This window comes from Brachyhypopomus gauderio, chromosome 6 (genome assembly GCF_052324685.1).
Source record: "Brachyhypopomus gauderio isolate BG-103 chromosome 6, BGAUD_0.2, whole genome shotgun sequence".
In the NCBI taxonomy this organism is placed as follows: domain Eukaryota; kingdom Metazoa; phylum Chordata; class Actinopteri; order Gymnotiformes; family Hypopomidae; genus Brachyhypopomus; species Brachyhypopomus gauderio.
This window is the reverse complement of record NC_135216.1, coordinates 30,592,971-30,613,771: the sequence shown is the minus strand read 5'-3', so window position 1 is coordinate 30,613,771 and position 20,801 is coordinate 30,592,971. Positions and strand designations below refer to the sequence as shown.

The 20,801-nt window shown below is 42.6% G+C and overlaps 1 protein-coding gene across 1 annotated transcript in view; it reads right to left on the bottom strand.

Moving 5' to 3' along the window:
• LOC143517656 (GTPase IMAP family member 8-like) overlaps positions 1–10,262 on the bottom strand; it is a 28,296-nt gene extending 18,034 nt beyond the window's left edge. Inside the window, exon 1 of the mRNA XM_077010389.1 lies at positions 10,112–10,262. Within this exon, the coding sequence (XP_076866504.1) occupies positions 10,112–10,127 (16 nt within the window). The 5' untranslated portion in view covers positions 10,128–10,262. The remainder of the gene's footprint in view (positions 1–10,111) is intronic.
• Between the last annotated feature and the right edge of the window lie 10,539 nt (positions 10,263–20,801).

Sequence of the window (20,801 nt, the reverse complement as noted above, 5' to 3'; positions counted from 1 at the left end):
AACTATTTTATACATATTGCAACCCAAACATCAACAACCTCTTGAATGGGTATTTCTACTTCTTACCTCTTTGTGGTGATCAGTTTTTCTTTTCAATAGCTTAAAACACTAGAGCTCCTGAGAATTCAGGATTCTGAGGACATCACCCCTCCTTCTTCTCCTTCTTGCCAGCAATTAGCAAAGCCAAACATCACCCTTTATTATGTTAATTCACAGAGCAAGACTGAGGCAGCAGCCTCACCCAGAAAGTCTCTGATCACAGAGATCACAGATCACAAACAAGCAGAAACACAAATGCTTCTATCAAATGCTTCTAACACAAATATAGATAGATAGATAGATAGATAGAGATAGTATGAGAAATGTACAAAGAGCAAGATTCAAGATTGCTGTTTAGATCACAAACAAGCAGAAACACAAATGCTTCTATCAAATGCTTCTAACACAAATATATATAGATAGATAGATAGATAGAGAGCACATGAATTTGTTTTCCTGTCTTTTCCTCTCCTTTTCCAGCCTGCTGTTTAGATCACAACATTTATCAGTGATGCAGTGATGCAACGCGACCATGCTAATTTTCGCTAGCAATGATATGGGATTTCCTATATAACATTAGCATCAAGCTAATTGCGCCATATAATTTCTTAGCTTTTCAAACGCGAATTCAAACGCGGAAACAGAAAGTGTTTGATTACAACAAATATTATATAGTATAGTATATGAAATATACAAAGAGCAAGATTCAAACATTTTTATTTATTTTTATTGTTTGACGGGACTCATTAGAGAAACTGTCGTCTCTACGTGCGATTGAATTGTAACTTTTGAAACACGAGTCTACAAATTTTCTGCCGTTTGTTGTAGTATCGGTAACATACAGTCTGTTTGTAACTTCAACTTTTTCGTGAAGTATCACGTTTGGTGTTTTGGTCATATGAGCTTGGGGGTGAGCCAGCTTGTCAACACTATGGCAACAACTAACAGGTAGCAGACGGCCAACAACCACTATGGCAACAACAAACAGGTAGCAGACGGCCAAATGCGTTCGCCAACCCCCGCCCCACCCCCCCCGGTAACTAGCACCTTCAGTGATTGAAAAAATAAAATGTGGCCCGACATCATTTCTATTTGAGTACCCCTGGTTTATACCAAAGGTTGTATTTATTTGTATTATGATCCTGAATGTTGCATTTTCATTCATTTACAGTTTAACCAGCGGTTACTATGCTGTGTGTAACCAGATGGCAATAATATAAAAAAAAAAAAACCCAACAACGATGTTTGTTATTCGTAACATAAAAGGTAACACGAATGGCATCATGTCCAACCTAGAAGAGTCTGAGGGAGAAGTAGACCATGTGACAGTGAGGAGGAAGTGAGGACAAGCTAAAACAGCCATAACTAAAACGATAACAGCTGCAAATGTACATGAGAGAAAATGAGCCTGAAAGTTTGAAGGCAGCACTGGAGAGCCTCGACCTAGCTGTCACTTGATTCCAGGAGATACACAGGCTTTTTCATGATAGGCTCGGTGATGACAATGACAAAGAAGAATCAGAAGCCTATGAGAAGGTAATCTTGATAAGTTCATGATGTGTGTCACGATGCTCTAAGCTGGCTGCAAGAAGTAAACACTCCTGGTGAAATTGACACCATAGTTCCAAATTATCCAGCCAAGGAAGCTCCAGATAACATAGATGATGACAACCCCATGTCAGCTGAGCTAGAAAACCTACGTGCCTTACGAGAGAAAGAACGAGAGAAATTTGAAATGCTACTTAAGCGCAACCAAGAGGAGTTAGAACTGGAACTCCAGCGCATGCATCACAAGGCAGAGCTAGACGCACAGATGTTGCACAACCAACAAAAGATACAAGCTGCGACAAATCTTTATTCCACACCGAAGGCTGGCAAGAGCCCATTAACAATGCGACCATCACTGTCACCAACATCAGAAGATTCGATCTCACAACTGCTTGAATTGTCAAGGCTGCAGTGTCAAGCCCCACTGCAGCATCCTAGAGACCCTGATAGCAGACAACTCTGATCCAGATCTGGTTTTTCTCCGGCAAACCCGCATTACAGTCACCTCCGTTTTTTTTATTTGGCCCGGATGCAATACAGTATTGTCTTATAATAGCCGAGTCTGTTACGGATCTGTCTCCACAACGGCAAATCAGATCTGGTCTGCATATTTGGGCCAGAAGTGGTCCTAACACTGCCATTTATATGGTAATCACAGATTCAGTACAAAATTAAACAAATTATTTTACATCTGTAACGTTCTGCGCTGGGCAGAACACGGAGGCGGACACAAACGCTGAGGAGAGCGAGATTTATTCAAGGAAATTCCAAAGACGTGGTCGATATAACAGGCACGGGTCAAAACGGGAGGGCAATCAGAACATGAAATACGGACAGACATGGCAAAACACAACAAGGAGGACTCACTGAACGGCAGCAACACGGCGAACAGGAAAACAACGGAGTGAACAAAAAGACCGATACAGACATGGGAAACACAGGGACTATTATACACAGAACTAGACAAGGACCAGGTGACAGCACTGATGACATGGGAACTCTCGACGATACGGGTGGGCTCAGTGGAGCTCTACGCCACCAAGAAGACCCCAGAGGGCGAGTTCGCAGATGAGGGCGAGGAGGAGGAGGAAGAGGAAGGCGAAGAGGAAGTCCAGGCTCCCTCAGTTTGTTCCACCCCCACCATATACTACGGTGAGGGAGAAGACGCCTACCCTCCATCCGTATGCTCCGCCTCCACCATAGACTATGGTGGGGGAGAAGAGGATGTAGAGGACTACCCTCCTTTGGTGTGCTCCGTGCCCACCATAGATTACGGTGGGAGAGAGGAGGATGAAGAGGAGTACCCTCCGTCTGTGTGCTCCGCACTCTCCGCTGACTACGGCGGAGAGGAGGAAGATGACGAGGGGTCCTACACTGAGGACGAGGAGGAGAGCCCTCCCCCCTCGGAGCTGTCTGCCAGGACGGTAAAGGGGAGGTGGACTCCTTAGGCGGGCCCATCCTCCGATCGCTCCGAGGGAGAAGAGATGGACTACTCACGGGGTGGCAGCCCGGAGCAGCCCATGAGCTGGAGCCGGGGCAGTGAGGCGATGGAGACAGAGGGAGAAGACCCCACTGCCGGCTCCAAGGGGCGGTCGAGAGGAGAAGGAGGGATGCCCTACGGTCCACCGAGGGGAGAGACCAGTCGCGCTGCACCTGGCGCGTCGGCCAACCGCGCTGCACCTGGCGCGTTGGCCAACCGCGCTGCACCTGGCGCGTCGGCCAACCGCGCTGCGCCCGGTGGAGGGTTTGCAGCAAGGGCAGGAGGAGCATCGCCTACTGCAGCGCCTGCAGCTCCAGTAGTTCCCGATCTCTCTCCCCTAATCGCCCTCCTTCTGGCGCGCAGCCTGGCGCCTGTGTCGTGTGTGTCTGTCCCAGTGTTCGTGATTCTGCCCGTATGTGTACCGAACCCCTTTTTCCCGTTTGTTCCTCTGTGTGTAAGTGTTCCTGTTTGTGTGTTTGTGTCCGTCCCGTTAAATGTGTCTAACTAGGGCTGCACGATGAATCGTATTTTTATCGTTATCGCGATGTGAAGTTTCACGATAAACACATCGAAAGAGCCACGATAACTCCTTGAATAACAGCAAACTCAAATTGCATTATCCTCGTCCAGCAATAGAGGGAGCTATTCGCGCTGCAGACTATGATCACGTGACGTAAGTAGGCAAGAGGCAGAGTGAGGTGAACACGCTCGTCAGACACGCGATTTGATTTAAGCCTGGTTTACACTTGACGCAGCGCGAGGGTCCGCAAGGCGAAAATAACATAATCACGGTGGCTTCGCCCGTGCGCGATGGTCTCGCGCGCTGTCGGTTCACGAGGTCGTGCACCTCTCGAATTTTGTAAGTTCGCGCGCGCCGCGTCTCAGCGCAATGAGAACAGTCATGTTTGCCGGGTTCATACACCTATACAAGGTGGAATTAAAGCAGTTGTACGTCACTTTCAAGGTCCATTTCAATAATTTCCAGCTCGTTAAACTTAATTGAGTTAAATATTTATACATATACTCTAAATGATTTGAAATAATTCGCTTTTTTAATCACATTATTTAATGGTTGTTTATTTTCAAAACGCCCACATGTTTCATCCTGGAATTACAAGAGGCTCGTATTTGTTAATGTAATTACAGGAGAACTGTTCAGTCAGACAGATATTTGTTGTGAAACGAAGTAGTTACAATTTCAAGCATTTTCAAGTACTTTAGCCTAAATTCCAGCACTTTTCAAACCTGATACACAAAGCAACATTAAAATTGGTCAGGTAAATGTTCATTCCCCTGTATTTGAGGGGTGTTTTTTTTATACTACTAGGCCTACATATCGTTTCGGACAACACTGCAAAGAATGTGACACGGCAAGATTAAACGCTTCCGTCGTTCGCGGAGGTTTTTACGCGAGGTGTGCGGAGTCGCGCTACGGTCACTCGTGAAAGTATAAACCTAGATTGAATCTATTGTTGAATAAACCTGCAAAATATTTGGAATTATTCTGGATTCATTACACAGTAAAAAAAAACGAATTAACGTGCTGCTGTTCAGAGAGACACTACATCTCTGTATTTTAATCTTAATTTATCGTGGTTCACATCGATATCGGGATATCCAACAATGTTATCGCACATCGTAATTCTAGTCCATATCGTGCACCCCTATGTCTAACGTGTTTTCCCCGGTCTTCCCAGGGAGGGTGTTCTAGGCTGTTTGTGGTGGACTCTCCACCAAGGGCGGTCATCTCCCAGACGCAGGACTGGGCGCTTCGGATCCGCCCATCGACGTGGGTTTGGGGTACTCTGTCCTGTTGGCACCCCGGGACGGGTAGTGCCCTTGGTGGGGGCGTCTGTCACGTTACGGTCCCCGAACCCTTCCTTTGGGGCGTGTGTTAACGTGGTCTGCGTCTATTCGTCTGCGTCAGTGTAGCTCCGTGGGTGCGGGTGCATCTTGTCATTATCCGTCTCACCTGTGGCTCGTCTCGTCATCACGTGGGGTTGATGTGGTCTGTCTATTTAATGTGCGTTCGCGCAGTGTCTTGTGCTCGTCGTTGTCTAAGTCTACACGTTTCAGTGTGTGCGGTCTATGTTTTACGTGCGCTGTCTTGCGCAATAGTTGTAGAAAATAAACGTGACGTCTGCTAAAGCAAGGATCTGTGTCTCGTCCTTCGCCTCGCACCCATCGTCACAATATGTTTAATTTTGTAGTTTAATCGTGCATTTTTCAAAAAATAAAAATAAAGACAAAGAACACATGTCAGTATATTTTAGGTTTTAGGCTGACAAACTGCAAACTGGAATGGCAATGTAAACGGTAATTCACGAGTTATAAAAATCTCTATAACCTGCTTTAACAAACAAGAAAACATAGCACTTTATTTAAAATAGCTAATTGACGTTAACTGGTGTAGAATTAGATGGTTCTGAACACATCCTATTAGTGTGTGGGTTGTTTCTTTCCATTCAAATAAAAAATTATAAACGTTTTCTTTTAAATTAAACAGGGGCTGTACGGAAGAACCAGCTGACACTCAATGCAACCAGCAATGACATTGAGAAGCTGCTATTCGATGGTTTGGCTTAGCATCAGACCGAGGTTGTGGTTGCAAGGCATGCGCAGTTGCTGCCAGTCAAGTCCAGTCAAATTAAATAATCTAAGCTAATACAAGTAACTCAATATACATATACATTGTTGTTATTAAAAGTAAACATCTGTAAAATGTTAGCTTTATGGGGATAAAGGGTAAAAATTGGAGTTCAGATGATGTAATTTAATTGAATTAATTAATAATTGATTTCATGAGCAATGCAAGATTGGTGTACAAACACAATATAAAAGACATCCTAGAATCAGCTCAAGATTTCTTAACTCACTGGTGTTGAACTGTAGGCCAAAGAAACTGTGGTGATGATGGCTTCTCCAGAGAACTTTTCTATCAGGTGATTGACTGTCTCATAACTGAACTGAAGAGGCGTTTTTCAAAGAAAAGTTGTGAGAATATGCAAGGGGTGCAGTCTTTGAACCCAAAGAGTGCAACTTTCCTGAATGAAGAATCCCTGTTTGCGGTTGCACAGAACTATGAGTCAGATTTAAGTGACCTCAAGCATGTGGTGCATCAAACCAAGTGGCTTTTAGATAGGAGAGTGAAGAGTGGGTTAGACAGACCATCTACCTTGCTTGAATTTATTGTGTTTCTTGAACCATACAAAGAGGTTTTCCATGAGCTATTCAGGCTTTGTACGATTGCTGTGGTCACTCCAGTCAGCACTGCTTCCTGTGAACGAAGCTTCTCAGCTTTAAAACTGATTAAAACACACCTCAGGACAAAAATGGCTGATGACCGCTTATGTCACCTTGGAACTCTCAGTGTTGAGTCGAGGAGGATGCGTGCCCTCAACATTGATGACTATGTGAAACATTTTTCTGCATCTCACCACAACAGAAGAATTGTGCTCTACTAAGCTGAGCATTGTGTAACTAGGCACCTGGTAGAATTATTAATGCTTGCTTAATAAGCTATGTTCATGCCGAGATGGCAACATTGATAGATGCTTTTTCTAAACAAATTGTGCGTGTATTTGCGTGCATCTATGTTTTTACTTTTACATGTTGTACATTGTTAATACACTGCAAATTTCATACACAAATCTGATCTCCAGCATGCTTAAGATGTACTTGATATGAAAAGTATAACATTTACAGATTTTGATTGCAATTGAATGCTTTTCTTAAAATATTCATTGTCATAGTCTATGGACCCCCTAAAATAGCTTTGGCCACCTTCTGGCCACCCCAAGGATAAAAGTCTGTGTAATGTCTGACTCGGCCCTCCTCCTAGATCGTGCTGTTAGTTATTTTGTTTTGTTTAATCATCCGTGGTTACGCCCTGTTTTGTTTCCTCCGCCCAGTGTTAGTCTCATCAGCTGTTTCGGGTTTGTTTGTGTAATGAGTTGGGGTTTTATTCCCTGTGTTCTCATTCCTTCGTTGGAGGTCGTTGTTTGTGTAACCATCAGGCTCTTGTTTCACGCCACGTAACCCTGTTAGGTCGGAGTTCTCCGCGTCTGATTAAGTATCTGTTTTTCCTAGTCATGTTAACTGAGTATCTACATGGTCAGCGTTTGGTCATTTAAGTATGGATATCAGCGGTATCGTTTGTTTATGTCCCGGTCTCTAACTGATTTAATCTCCTCGGTGTATATGTCAGAACAGTTAGTTGTTCCTTGGTTAGCGTGATTTGTGTCCTTCTAGTTTAGTGTGTGTCATCGTCGATTGTAGTGTGTAGTTCTCGTTTGTTGATTTTTTTTTGTATTGACATGTTATGTAAAATAGCCTTCACGGCTTCCATTCTGCGTATGATTGCTGTATGTTAACGCTATGAGTTGTTACTTCAGTGCAAACGCTACGAGTTGTTACTTCAGTGCAAACGCTACGAGTTGTTACTTCAGTGCAAACGCTACGAGTTGTTGTATTCATTATCTCATCGTTGTGTGTTAAAGTAATGTGAGTCGTTATGCCTCGCCGGTCTCGCACCGTTCGCATTGGCGCAGTGAAACGAGCTAGTTCCGTCAATAAATCAGCCTCTCTCCAGCAATTGTGTCCGTCTCCTGATTCACAATCGTTACAGTCTGACTGAAAGATACTTTGAAGTTCAAATAGATTGTGTTTGATCCAGTTCATTAGGAGACAAAAAGTTGTTGCTGCAGGGCTTTTTTTGTCAGAATCATTATTATTGTAAAATTTGAATTCTGTTTTTATTTTTTATTTTATAATCACAACCATAATTTGGTTGCTATTTTCTTTACATGCTTTACATACAGTAGTTAAAAATGTGATTGTTATAAAGATTTTGAGTTTTTTTTTTTTTTTCACAGCCCTCCTTTATCTTTTTGAATAAAATATAGCAGATGTTCTACTGAAAGAAGAGAATATTGTAACCAGAAAAATGTCATTTTTGTAAGAAAAATACAGATACAAAATTTATCTGGAAAACATTTGTGTGTGCGCACTTTTTTTATTGTATTTTTTCATTTCCCAGTTTAAGCTATTATACAGTCATCATTTTTTATCAAATGTAACCCTTTCTCGCTCTCTGCGGCTCCCTTGGTAGCACTGAGTTTGATCACTTGAAAGAAACAAGGGAATAAGAACTTTATTGGCAAACCTGTCTCTCTCTGTCCCGTGGCAGGCAGCAGTTTCTTCAAAACAGAAATAACTCCACGAACACAAACCAAAAATCCTGCAAAACTCGTCCGGTGGCTCCCGCTGACAGCATCACTTTACACAGACAAGATAGTTATCTGAGCTGTAAGATTTTTTTTTGTATTGACATGTTATGTAAAATAGCCTTCACGGCTTCCATTCTGCGTATGATTGCTGTATGTTAACGCTATGAGTTGTTACTTCAGTGCAAACGCTACGAGTTGTTACTTCAGTGCAAACGCTACGAGTTGTTACTTCAGTGCAAACGCTACGAGTTGTTGTATTCATTCTCATCGTTGTGTGTTAAAGTAATGTGAGTCGTTATGCCTCGCCGGTCTCGCACCGTTCGCATTGGCGCAGTGAAACTGCGAGCTAGTTCCGTCAATAAATCAGCCTCTCTCCAGCAATTGTGTCCGTCTCCTGATTCACAATCGATACAGTCTGACTGAAAGATACTTTGAAGTTCAAATAGATTGTGTTTGATCCAGTTCATTAGGAGACAAAAAGTTGTTGCTGCAGGGCTTTTTTTGTCAGAATCATTATTATTAGGGTTCACACACGTAGTGTGGGCAGGCAGCAGTTTCTTCAAAACAGAAATAACTCCACGAACACAAACCAAAAATCCTGCAAAACTCGTCCGGTGGCTCCCGCTGACAGCATCACTTTACACAGACAAGATAGTTATCTGAGCTGTAAGATGGTTGTCATGGGGACTGCTCACTTCAGACTATTGTCATGGAAAATGCAGTATCCCTATTTAATACATTTGTGTTCTTACCCTTGGGATTCATACTTGGGAGTTTGAAGGATTACCTGAGTACAAAGCTGTTCAAAGCATCTTGATTTTCTCCTTTATGAATCTGAGCTGTGTCTGTCTGTGTTAATCCAGAGCTACTAAGTAGGCTGACAGCGTAGAAGATGGTTAATAAGACTTGTAATAATATGCCTTGTTCTTTAAAAACTACACCAAGTTGAAAATGAACTGATCTGTAATGAACCGTTCAAGTCTGACCTTGTTCTTTACCTTATTTAAGAAGACTTTAACGCCATTGGACTGACATACCGTAAAACATGCTGTTTTAGAACATTGAAAGTGGTGCTGTTTATGGTGTTTAAAACTTTCATTTAGACGCGCAAAATGTTTTTTTTATTGCATTTTATGACATATTTGATAGATAGATAGATAGATAGAGAGATTGTGCCCTTCTGTAGCAAGATAAATCCGAAGAAGAGCCTGTTTGAGCGCTTATGTGTTTCTACAAGAACAAGAGATACCAGCGAGTTTTATGAAATGCGCATTTGTATGTAAAACTCTGCTGTGGACATTTGTGATATTCACTCATTAACACTCTTTGGTCTTGTTGGCGGTACACGGTGAGAAAAGAATAACCACAATGTTGGAAACACAACACATGCGTGCAGACCTCCGAGACCATCACGTCACTATTTGTATCTGAGCAGAACAAATCATTTACTTCTGTGAAACATGTCATAGATCTAAAATCACAGGTAGTGCAGAGTCCCATCTGAAAAATGTTTCATTTGGTAAAATATCTTGTGATGAAAGCCAATGTGTTAAAATATGTTTAAAGTTATATGTTATGTTTAAAGTTTACATTACATTTGCATTGTACATTTGCTTTCATTTTTAATAACCAGTCCATCCGTACTCGGATGTTTAAGGCAGTGTGAACTTAACTCTCGGTCCACGCACCGAAGGTCTCTATTCGAACTTAATCTTAATGGAACGTACGTTTACAAGACACTTGATGTAATTCAAAAATGTTAGATGATCTTATCCAGATGTAGGTTAATTTTGTTTGACAGTAGATTTTCCCTTACCTATATTGGACGCCATATTTCTGTGTTGTCCCAATATCTTGCGAGCAACTGGTTTTCACAGGTAGATGAGAGACAGAAATGTTTTCTGTGTTGCTTTTCTCTTCCCAGATTTGAGATTTATTTGTCACATTGAAAACACGAACAGCTTTCATTGCATTAATCTTACAGACGAATGAGCCAGATTAAAGAGGATGCCAGCCTCAACTACCTCCTGTTGCCCCGCCCTTATTCCTACTATTTGTACACCCCTCTGTGCACTTCCTGGTTGCAAAGTATTGCCAACTCATGCCGCATACCGAGTGTTTCTCTAGCCTGTTTGATCTCCAATGTTCTGACCTTTGCTTACTCCCCAGACCTCACCTCCCATCTAGCCCTCCTGTACCTCCTGGACTCTGCTCTCCCGATACAACCTTGGACCGGCCTGACCATCCCGAGAACACTTTGGTGTTCCATATCAGTGTACATGTTTGTCAATCAGATACTGTGAACATGTCCTGTGTAAATAAAAGCAGTACTCTTCCACATTTGGATCCCTTTCTGTTTGGACAATTCGTAACAGAACTCCCATCTTTTCTTTGTTTATATATCTCTCTAATGTTGTTATAGTGACTGGCGTCGGCCAGAGGTGAATGGGTTCCTCCCCCCAAAGTCTTGGTTCCTCTCAAGGTTTCTTCCTCATGCTCTTAGGGAGTTCTTCCTTGCCACTGTTGCCTTTGGCTTGCTTGGATTCGGACACTTGTAAAGCCGCTTTGTCACAACTGTATAAATACATTATGATTTGATTTTTGATTTTAGAATGTAGAATTCTTGAGAGGTTTTGTACACTGGAGCAGAGGGATGTGGTCAGGCAGGTGGGCAGGGCTTGAGACAGGTGAGTCATCAAACGTGTTCGAACATGTTCTAACCCTAAACCCATAACACCAGAGAGAAGGCAAATCATTATTGTGTTTGTGAGCAGGAAAAGTAAACAGGACATAACAGTAGCCTCCCAGGGAAAAAGAGACACTGGCTTAGCTGGAAATATTTGTATGAGTAAAGAGTCACCTGGTGACTCTTTACATGCTTTACATTTTATGTGAGCAGCATAGAATTTTTGCTTGGAGAGAGTTACAGTATCCTTTCAACTCTGCAAAACCTTGAACAGTGGGTAGGGGAACACTAATCATGTTCAGGGGCTTTCAAAGCATGTATGAAGTTCCCAGAATTATCCCTTCTCACACACCAGACTGTAGGTCCCACAAATCTTTGTTTTAACTGCAGTGAGGCTAGATTAATTAATATTAATGTAATAATTAATTAATAAATGTAATTAACAATTCCATTTGAGGATGCAGTTGAAGCATTCAAAAGAAAGAAACTGAAATATGAAGCCTTGGTGTTTGAGGTGAGAGAACGTGGGTGAGGGGCAAATATAAGGTTTTTAAGTCCAGTAGAGATAGGTGCTATGACATTTCTATCTATGTCTGCCATGTTTGGTTGTGGAATTTTAGAGGTTGTGTATAAAATGCCTTATAGGGGTGCAAGATTTCTGGATAGCTGGACTCCACATTATTGCTTACATCAACCTCAAGAATAAAGCTGTTGAACTCATCCTGGACTCAAGTGGTGTTCTGGCCGACCCACCAAAGATGTGTCCTATTATGGTAATGCACTGATTCCATCTGCTGCATGTAAAGGAACACTGTACCTTCTCCATCATGGTCCTAAGTTGTGCTGTTACAACATGGAGAGAAGCACCTGCATAAGTGCTCAGAGAAATAAACTGTCTTAAGTCGGGGCAAAGAGACCACTGTAGATGTAAGTTTAATATTCAAACTTTTCAGCTAGTAGACAAGTTAGCCACAACCTTCATGCCAACAGTGCATGTATCAGCTAACGTAGCTAACGGCATTCCAATAAAATCATTGGAGTTATCATGATACTCATTAGTGATGGGACATGTGAAGCGAGGCTTTGAGGGGTGTACCGAGTAAAAAGGGGGCGTGTCAGATGAAGCCCCGCTTCGGAGCTTGTGTCATATTGAGCAAAATCACGTGATCAGCAACAAACGAGGCCTCGTATTACAGCGGCCACGTCATTGCTTCATTTTGCGTATCGTTTTTCAAAATAAAAGCTATGAACCCTGTTGCTTCGTGGGTTGTAGGAGGGGGTTAAATTTAAATTTAAGATCAATAATTTAATAATTAAAAGAAAAAAACCAATAGAGCAGGACTTTTTTGTTCTCGTCACGTAGGTCTACGCCCCTCTCTCCCGTGTCAGTTTTGTTCCTTGCCTGGTTATCCCGCCCTGCGTGTCTGTTGCCCTGGTTTCCCTCTGTCTGTCACGCCCGTGTCATCATTGTGTTCAGCTGTGTCTAGTTTAGTCCTGTGTACTTGTCCTGTGTACTTGTCCTGTGTATCTCTGTGTTTCGCCCATTGCCCGTTTGTTCGGTTTTGTGGATTATCTCTGTCATCGCTGTTCTGGTATTTTCCATCTCTGTTGTGTTTCTCCGTTGTGAATGGCTCTCCTGTTACGACTCCTGCCTGTCCTGTTGACCACTTGGACGGCTCTCCTGTTTTGACCCGTGCCTGTACTAACGACTTCGCCTATAGAATTCCCATTATTAAATCTCGCTCTTCTCAGCGTTTGTGTCCGCCTCCTCGCTCCGCAGCGCGCTACGCGTTACAGTTCTTTGATATGAAGGAGTTCAAATTCCTTTTTGCACTTTTTTATTAAGCAAATGTTTTTTCTTTGTTACTTATTAAGGACATGTTAATGCATTTATATGCAGAAAATAGATGTATGTTGGTGCAATAAACATACAGATCTGAATTCAGTTAAAATGTGTTCTTATTGAGAATAATTTGTAGTGTCTATATTCAATTATTTGAAGTGCGTGGTCATGTGGCCCTCCAATAATAGTGCTGAAAAAATTTTGGCCCTCTTTATCATGGAAGTTGCCCATCCCTGAATTAAACCATAAAACTTACATCAATCCATCAACAGGTAGGCTGGTGTTCTTCTCCTTGCTGCGTTATTTTGTGAGCGTTTTACTCTCTCTTCTCCTCCTGGGGTGAATTGCAGTTCTGTGATACATAGCGCCAACTATTGCACAGGAGGGACCTAGCAGCTAATGGGTATTTGGATGAGAACTAGTACTAAGTAGAACTTACTTCCCTACCTACCAAACCATTGAGACTGTGTCTGTTAACCGTGGCAGATATAGGAATAAACAGATATGTTTTAAAATCTAATTAAAATTAAATAATCAACATGAAGTGAGCAGCAATATTAAGCTAAGGCTAGGACTTCTAAACATTAGATCACTTGCATCAAAAGCTGTGATAGTAAAACGAAATAATCTCAGATAACAGACTAAATGCACTCTGTTTAACAGAGACATGGGCTAGAGTAGACGAATATGTAAGTTTTAATGAAGCAGCTCCTCCTGGATACAGTTATGTTCATCAGCCCCGTATTACAGGGCGTGGAGGTGGAGTAGCCACAATATATGACACAGATATAGGTTTTACTGTAAAACCAACCACCTCTATTAACTCATTCGAAGCTTTGATAGGTGAAATAGGCAATACTCTCATAGGCAAAAAAAAGAAAAAAAGAAAGGAGTTTCTTTTGGAATTAGTCCCAACAATTGAGAGATTTGTAATTGTGGGTGATTTCAACATTCATTATGAAAATAAATCAGACCCACTGAAAACCGCGTTCGATTCCATCCTAGTCAGTAGGTATAGCCCAAAATGTGACAGGACCTACTCACCGCTGTAAACACACCTTAGACTAATTTTAATTATTTTTTTTATTTTTATTTTTTTATTAAATGGCCCACCTCCACCCCCCCCCCCCCCCCCCCCCATCTTTGGAGGACAACTTTGTTTTTATGTACAGTTCAAATGACAATTATAACAATATGCAATGTGATAATTATTGGGGTTAGATGGACCAAGAAAAGAGGGGGAGAGAAAGAATGAAAAGGGAAAATACAGAAGGGCAGGAAAAAACAAAAAAAAAAATAATAATAATAATAATATATAGAAAAAAGAAGAAAAGAAAAAAAAAAAACCCCAACCAGCTCGAATGACACAGCAAAGTAAAGCAGAAAGTGTACCAGACATTTAGCACAAATGACGTGATGTATGTGTGAGTGTGTGTTTATGTGTAACCTAGTTGTGCAACATAGGATAAATGTACGGAATGTACTTACCAGCAAGGATAGAAAGCTGCGACAACATTCCGCCAGAGGCCAGAGGCAGGCAGAAAAGACCCGGGAATCCCACCCGCCCACGGCCCCCCCCAGGAGCGGTGGAGTTCCCAGGGCAGCACTTCCCCCGTGACCCACGCATGCCCGCCCCCACAGGCGGGAGAGTGAGAACCCTGGACAGCGCCCCCCACAGCCAAGGAGTGCAGGTCCCCCCCCCCCCCAGGAGCCCCCCCCCCCCCCCCCCCCCCCCCCAGGAAACCAACCCACCCCTCCACGGCGGGGGCAAATGGCTGGACCAGCAAGGATCGGTAGTAGTTTCCAGGACGCCCCCAGCCCAGCCCCGCGCTCGCAATCTACTCCCGCCCCGGCAGGGAGCAGGAAACGGGTGAAGGAAGGCCTTCCCACCCCTCCACCCCCAGTGCTGTGTTGTGTGTAGGTGTTGGTGTATATGCATGTGTGGTAGTGTGTGATACTATGGTGCAGTTAAAATTGAGGGGACAGGTGTTGGGACCAACATGGACAAAGCCCCAGGCCACTGGCCAGCGTTTGTCACACCGTCCCCTCAAAGGCCCTCAATGTCTAAGGTGCAGTAAAAACTGAGAGACAGACAGTGGTGAGGAGACGGGTGAACCATGGCAGCAGGCCCACCTCATCGACCTCTGGGTACATGCCTGTCCCCCAGGATCCTAAATGTACAAGGACTGTGTGTGTGCGTGTGTGTGTGTGTGTGTGTAGGGGGGGGGGGGGGGGGGGGGGGGGGGGGCTGTGGGAATGCTTAGGTCCAGAGGAAATGGTCCTCTGGAAGAGGAGAGCCAGCTTGCTAGCTGGCTCATTGAGCACCGAGCTTCACTGCCCCACCGGCTCGAGGCAGTGAGCGGTCGACCCGGGGAGACCGGGCGGGCAGCTCCCTCTGTCACCGCATCCAAGCCCAGATCCCCACTGCCCCCACCACAGAGAACAGCCGGTCTGGACCGCCACATACACCTAAACACATATTCTCTCCGCATACGTATACACCCACACACATTCATCCCTTATATATAACTCAATACAACATATAAACCCCCACACATTTGTCCCATATACACAACACACCTATGTAATCACCCACAGCCATATCAATCACACATCAAACGAAAGCTGACATCCACAGGATTGAAGACAAGCTGGTCTGAGTCCGGAACTCAGTGCCTCCGGCCCACCCCAGATACCCCCAACAGCCACCGCCCCACTCCCACCACCCAGGCACCTCAGAGCCCCAAGGCCCAGACCCGACGCCCCGACACACGGCCGACCAACCCACCCCACCCAGCGGTGCGCCCAGCACGGGGTCGGGTGGCCCCAGGCACAGGGCCCTGGGTCCCGCCACCTAACCCTGCAGGGGAGGCCAGCCACCCCCCTTAGGGCCAGCACCCGCTCCCCACCGCACCCCCGGCCCCGCACCCCAGAGCCCAGAGGCAGCGCCAGGACAGACACACAAACATCCCAGGTCGGCAGCCCCGGTCCTCCAGCCCAGAAAGTGGCTGGCACGAGGAGTCCTCCCGGGGTCGACCCCCAGCCACCAACCGGCCACCCGGGAGTCGTGGCCCCAGCCAGCCTCCCCGACTAGCTAATGGAACTGATCAGTGGGAACCAAAGAGAGTTAAATTCTTCCAACTGGTCTTTAGAGGAAGCAGACATTCTCTCCAGACAGATGTGATCAAGTAATAAGTTTTTGTAATGAGTAATATGCAGGTCCTTTTTTGCTTTCCAATTGGTAAGAATGGTTTTCTTGGCGATGCATAGGGCAGTAAGAATTATGTGTGATGTGTTTGCATCTATAGCCAATTCACTGACGTCTCCTAGGATGCACAGTCTGGGGGAAGTTTGATATAGCATTTAAGCCACGTGGACAAGTCTACACATATTTTCTGCCAGAATTCCTGAACAGGCCTACAGTCCCATATAGCATGCATATAGTGATCAATTACATTGCCTGTACAGTGGGTACATATGTTTGATTGTGCTAGGCCCATTTGGAACATCCTTTGTCCTGTATAGTGTGTTCTATGAAGGACTTTGTATTGTATAAGTTGTAAGTTGGGGCTTTTACTTATTTTGTAAATATTTGTACATATGTCGGTCCAGAAATGTTGATCTGGATTAATAGATAGATCTCGTTCCCATTTGGCTATTGGAAGGGAGATTGAATCATCAGATTTTAACAATAATTTATACAGTTTTGATAATAATTTAGGAGTATCTAGATTTAAAAATTCAGTTACCCATTCTGATATTTCTGAATTCAGTTGATTGCGGTTGTCAGTCCTGCCTCCCTCCTGTCGGTCATGTCTTCTGTTTGTCTTTTATTTTGAAATTTCCTAGTTGTGTCTGTCTTCACTCCCCTGCCCCCTCGTTATTGCTTTCTGCTGTGTCTTGTTGAGTCCCTTGGTTGGTTAGTGTATTTAAGTCTTGTGTTTAGTCTCTAGTGTGTTCGGTTATTGTAAGTATCTCTTGTTTGAATGCTATTTGGTATCTTGGTCTTTTGTGTCTGTAATACTAGTCTGTATGTACTCCTTGTATTTTGTATTAGTGATGGGCAAATGAAGCCTCTTGAAGCAATGAAGCTTTACAACCCTTTGCTTTGCAAAAAGGTTCATTACTCGAGGCTTTATTCATCACTCACTAGTGACATCTGCTGGTGAAACTGTAACAGCCTCGTCAATCAGTTGGATCATACATTCAAAAATTTGTAAATGCAATATTGTCACAAAGTTTCCATCAAACTCATGTTTATTAACAGGAGAATCAATTAAATCATACTTAATTGTCATGTTTTAATTATTTAAATGATTTGTAGCCAATCTAATCCTTGACCATTAGTGGTTGTGTTGGGTTTTCTTGTATGTCATGGACTTATTTGACAATGAAGATATGTTGTACTTTACTATATTGGGAATTGAGTGATTGTTGAGGCAGACTGAATATTTTGAGTTAGAAACTGATAAAAAAAAAAACAGAATGTGTTTAAAATAATTGCTTCTTGGGGGTTCTAGATCTGGTTTGGCAGTCATGGCCTGGTGGTTAGGGAAGGGAAGTGGTTAGGGAACTGGTCTTGTAACCAGAGGGTTGTGCGTTCGATCCCCAGACCTGAGGCCATGACTGAGGTGCCCCTTAACCCTCAATTGCTCACTTATATAAAAATTAGATAAAATGTAAGTCGCTCTGGATAAGGGCGTCTGCCAAATGTAAAATGTTTTTAACATTACAAATAAGGTTTGCCTCTTCCAATGGTTTTTAGTCTGTTTTTGATGTGTGAATCTGATGTACATCCTGATCAAACAAAGAAGAATTTAGAACGTTGCAGATTTTAAATGTAACCACCTACTACAACACACGAAGCAACAGGGTTCTTAGCGCTTTTATTTTGAAAATCGATACGCAAAATATAGCAATGACGTGGCCGATGTAATGCGAGGCCTCGTTTGTTGCTGATCACGTGATTTTGCTCAATATAGAGGGTTTTCCATCCACCGAGTTTTTGCGCATTTTGAAAATGTGCATGGAAAAAGTCCAAAATTCGAAAAAAGCCCCAAATATCGCAAAAAGAATTTTACGGTAGGAGGAGGTGGAAAAGTTAGACTATCGCATCGCCAAAATTCGGAAAAACTGGATGGAAAAGGGTTTTTCGCATAAACGATGACGTGTCATGTGGTTCTGTACATGATCGCGATGTAAAGATGGCAAATGCATACAAAAACAGTTCTGGAGAGAGCAAAAATTGAATTTAACTTCTCCATGTATAGAAAACAAAAAGAAAAAAATGTTTCAAAACCTCAACGTGCAAAAATGCGTAACTGCCAGATGGACGTAAAACCACTATTGTTTGGCGTCCTCTCACGTGATCTAAAGTTTATTCGCATAACTGTAATGAATGGAAACAAGGCTTAATTCGCATTTTTTTCTGCCGAAACTTGGAAATTGCGCATTATTTTTTCGAAAGGTTTGGATGGAAACCCGGCTTATGACTCAAGCTCCGAAGCGGGGCTTCATCGGACACGCCCCCTTTTTACTCGGTACACGTCTCGAAGCCTCGCTTCAGATGTCCCATCACTATTTTGTATTCCCTATTAGATGTACTTTGTGTGACTTTGGTTTCTCTAGTGATTTTGCTTGTTGATGTCTTTGCTTTTATTTAGCCTTGTCCACCTAGCTATTTCTGTTAGTGTTTGGTTCATATGTTAGGTGTTTGATTATTCTTGGTGTATGTTTTGTGTGCTTTGTGTATATGTATCAGTTTTGTCATTAAATTCATTGTTCAGTCCGCACTTGCGTTCAGCCCTCTCTCCTAGTTGTTACAGCGGTTAAATCTGTTGAATGATTGATTTTTAATTGTTGATATTCAAGAAATCTACTGTTACTGATATAAGTTCCTGAAATGTGACAAAGTTTCCATTTTTAATAATATGTTCTAAATTTTTTATTCCCTTATCATGCCATGATGTGAAATGTAATACTTTCTTGTTCTGACAGATTGTTCCAAATGGGTGTTAGTTTGCATGGGATGAGTGGAGACCGAGTTAATTTAAGGAATTCCCACCAGGCTGTCTGTGAAGTATTTATACTGAGGCTTTTAAAACAGTCCTGACGCTTAATATTAGGGCTAATGTAAGGGAGGTCTGAGTTTTAATTTCCCGCAGAATGCTTGTTCTAGGTCCAACCATGGGCTGTCTATTAAGTCGTATTTGTTCAATTTTAAAATGTACTGTAATCTATTGGCTAGGAAATATTGATAAAAATTTGGTAGTTCTAAGCCACCATTGAGTTTTGGCTTTTGTAAGGTTTTCAGACTTATTCTTGATGGCTTGTTTTTCCATAAGAATTTTGAGATGTTTGAGTCTAAGGATTTAAACCAAGCGGCAGAGGGTTTATTTGGGATTAGTGAGAATAAATAATTGACTTTGGGTAGAACCATCATTTTAATGGTATCGACTCTCCCCATGAGTGATATAGGTATAGCGTTCCAGCGTGAGATCATCTTCTATTGTTTTTAATAGAGGGATATGATTTAACTGTACTAATTCTAAAAGTTTAGCAGAGACATGTATGCCTAAATATCTAATATTACCTGATTGTAGTGGCAAGTGTTTTGCAAATAATTTTAAGATCTACATTTATGAGTGAAATGGGGCGATAGCTGGAAGGAAGTGTAGGGTCTTTGCCTGGCTTTAGAAGTACGCTAATATTAGCAGAATTCATGTCTGGGGACAGTTCGTGATCATTTTGATTGACCATTCTAAAAAAGGTTGGTTCTAGCACAGACCATAATTCTTTGTAGAATTCTACCGGAAATCCATCTGGTCCTGGAGCTTTGTTATTTGGTAGCTGCTTCAGGCAGAGCAAGTGGTGACTCCAGTGCAACAACTTGTTCGTTTTCCAGTTTTGGGAGATTTATATTATTAAATTCTTCAATAGCTGAATCAGATGGACTAATATGTGATGTATATAAAGCTTCATAAAACTCTTAAAGCTTTATTTATTTGTTGTGGGTCGTGAATAATACTACCTGTTAAGTTCTTAATAGAAGAGTTGTTTTTTCCCTATTAAGCTTTAACTGATTAGCAAGGAATTTTCCAGATTTATTGCCATGTTAAAAATTTTGCCAACGTAGTCTTTGCAGTAAAAATTGTCTTTTTATCTATTTCATTTAATTCCAGTTTGAGTTTTCTCGGCTTGTTCAGTGTGTGTTCTTGTGATGAGGCAGCATGGGCAGCTTCTAAAGATTTTATTTTTTCTTCCAATTCTAATACCTTTTTTTTCTGTCTTTTTCTTGTGTGCAGTAGGATATTATTTTCCCCCGCATTACTGCCTTCCCTGCTTCCCAAAGAATGTTAATATATATATATTATGTTAAAAAAATAGGAAATATAAAATAAATATAGCTGGCCTGTTACGGTGACTGCTCCGGACCCTTCCCTGTGGGCGTGACGCTACGTTGTCTGCGTGTCGTTATGTCCATGTATGCACTTCCGTGGGTGTGGGTTGTCTGTGAGTGTGTTCATAGTCTCACCTGTGCCTTGTCTCGAGATCACGAGGGTCTATGTTAATCACCTATTTAATGTGCGTTCGCGCAGTGTCTTGTGCTCGTCTTTGTCTAAAGTTCGTGCTTGAGTGAGCTACATGTGTTTGTGTGCTTGCGCTATTGCGCCGGACTTCACACTGTCATCACAGAATAAATCACTGTGTCAGCACTAAAACCGTCGTCGTGCCTGTCTCCATCCATCATCACAGGTTCATCACAGGATTTTGCTCAGGCTTGTGTTGATTTCACAAATTTTACCTGGATTGCACTAATTAGAAAATCTAGCAAGCTTGAGCAAAATCCTGGTGAGGACTTTTACTTTCTGAACCTGGATTATACAACTCTGTATAAAATGGGACACTGGTTTGCCTTGTGAAAATTGCACAGCATGTACGCCTACTACAAATACAATGTCCATTCTTTAGCGCAAA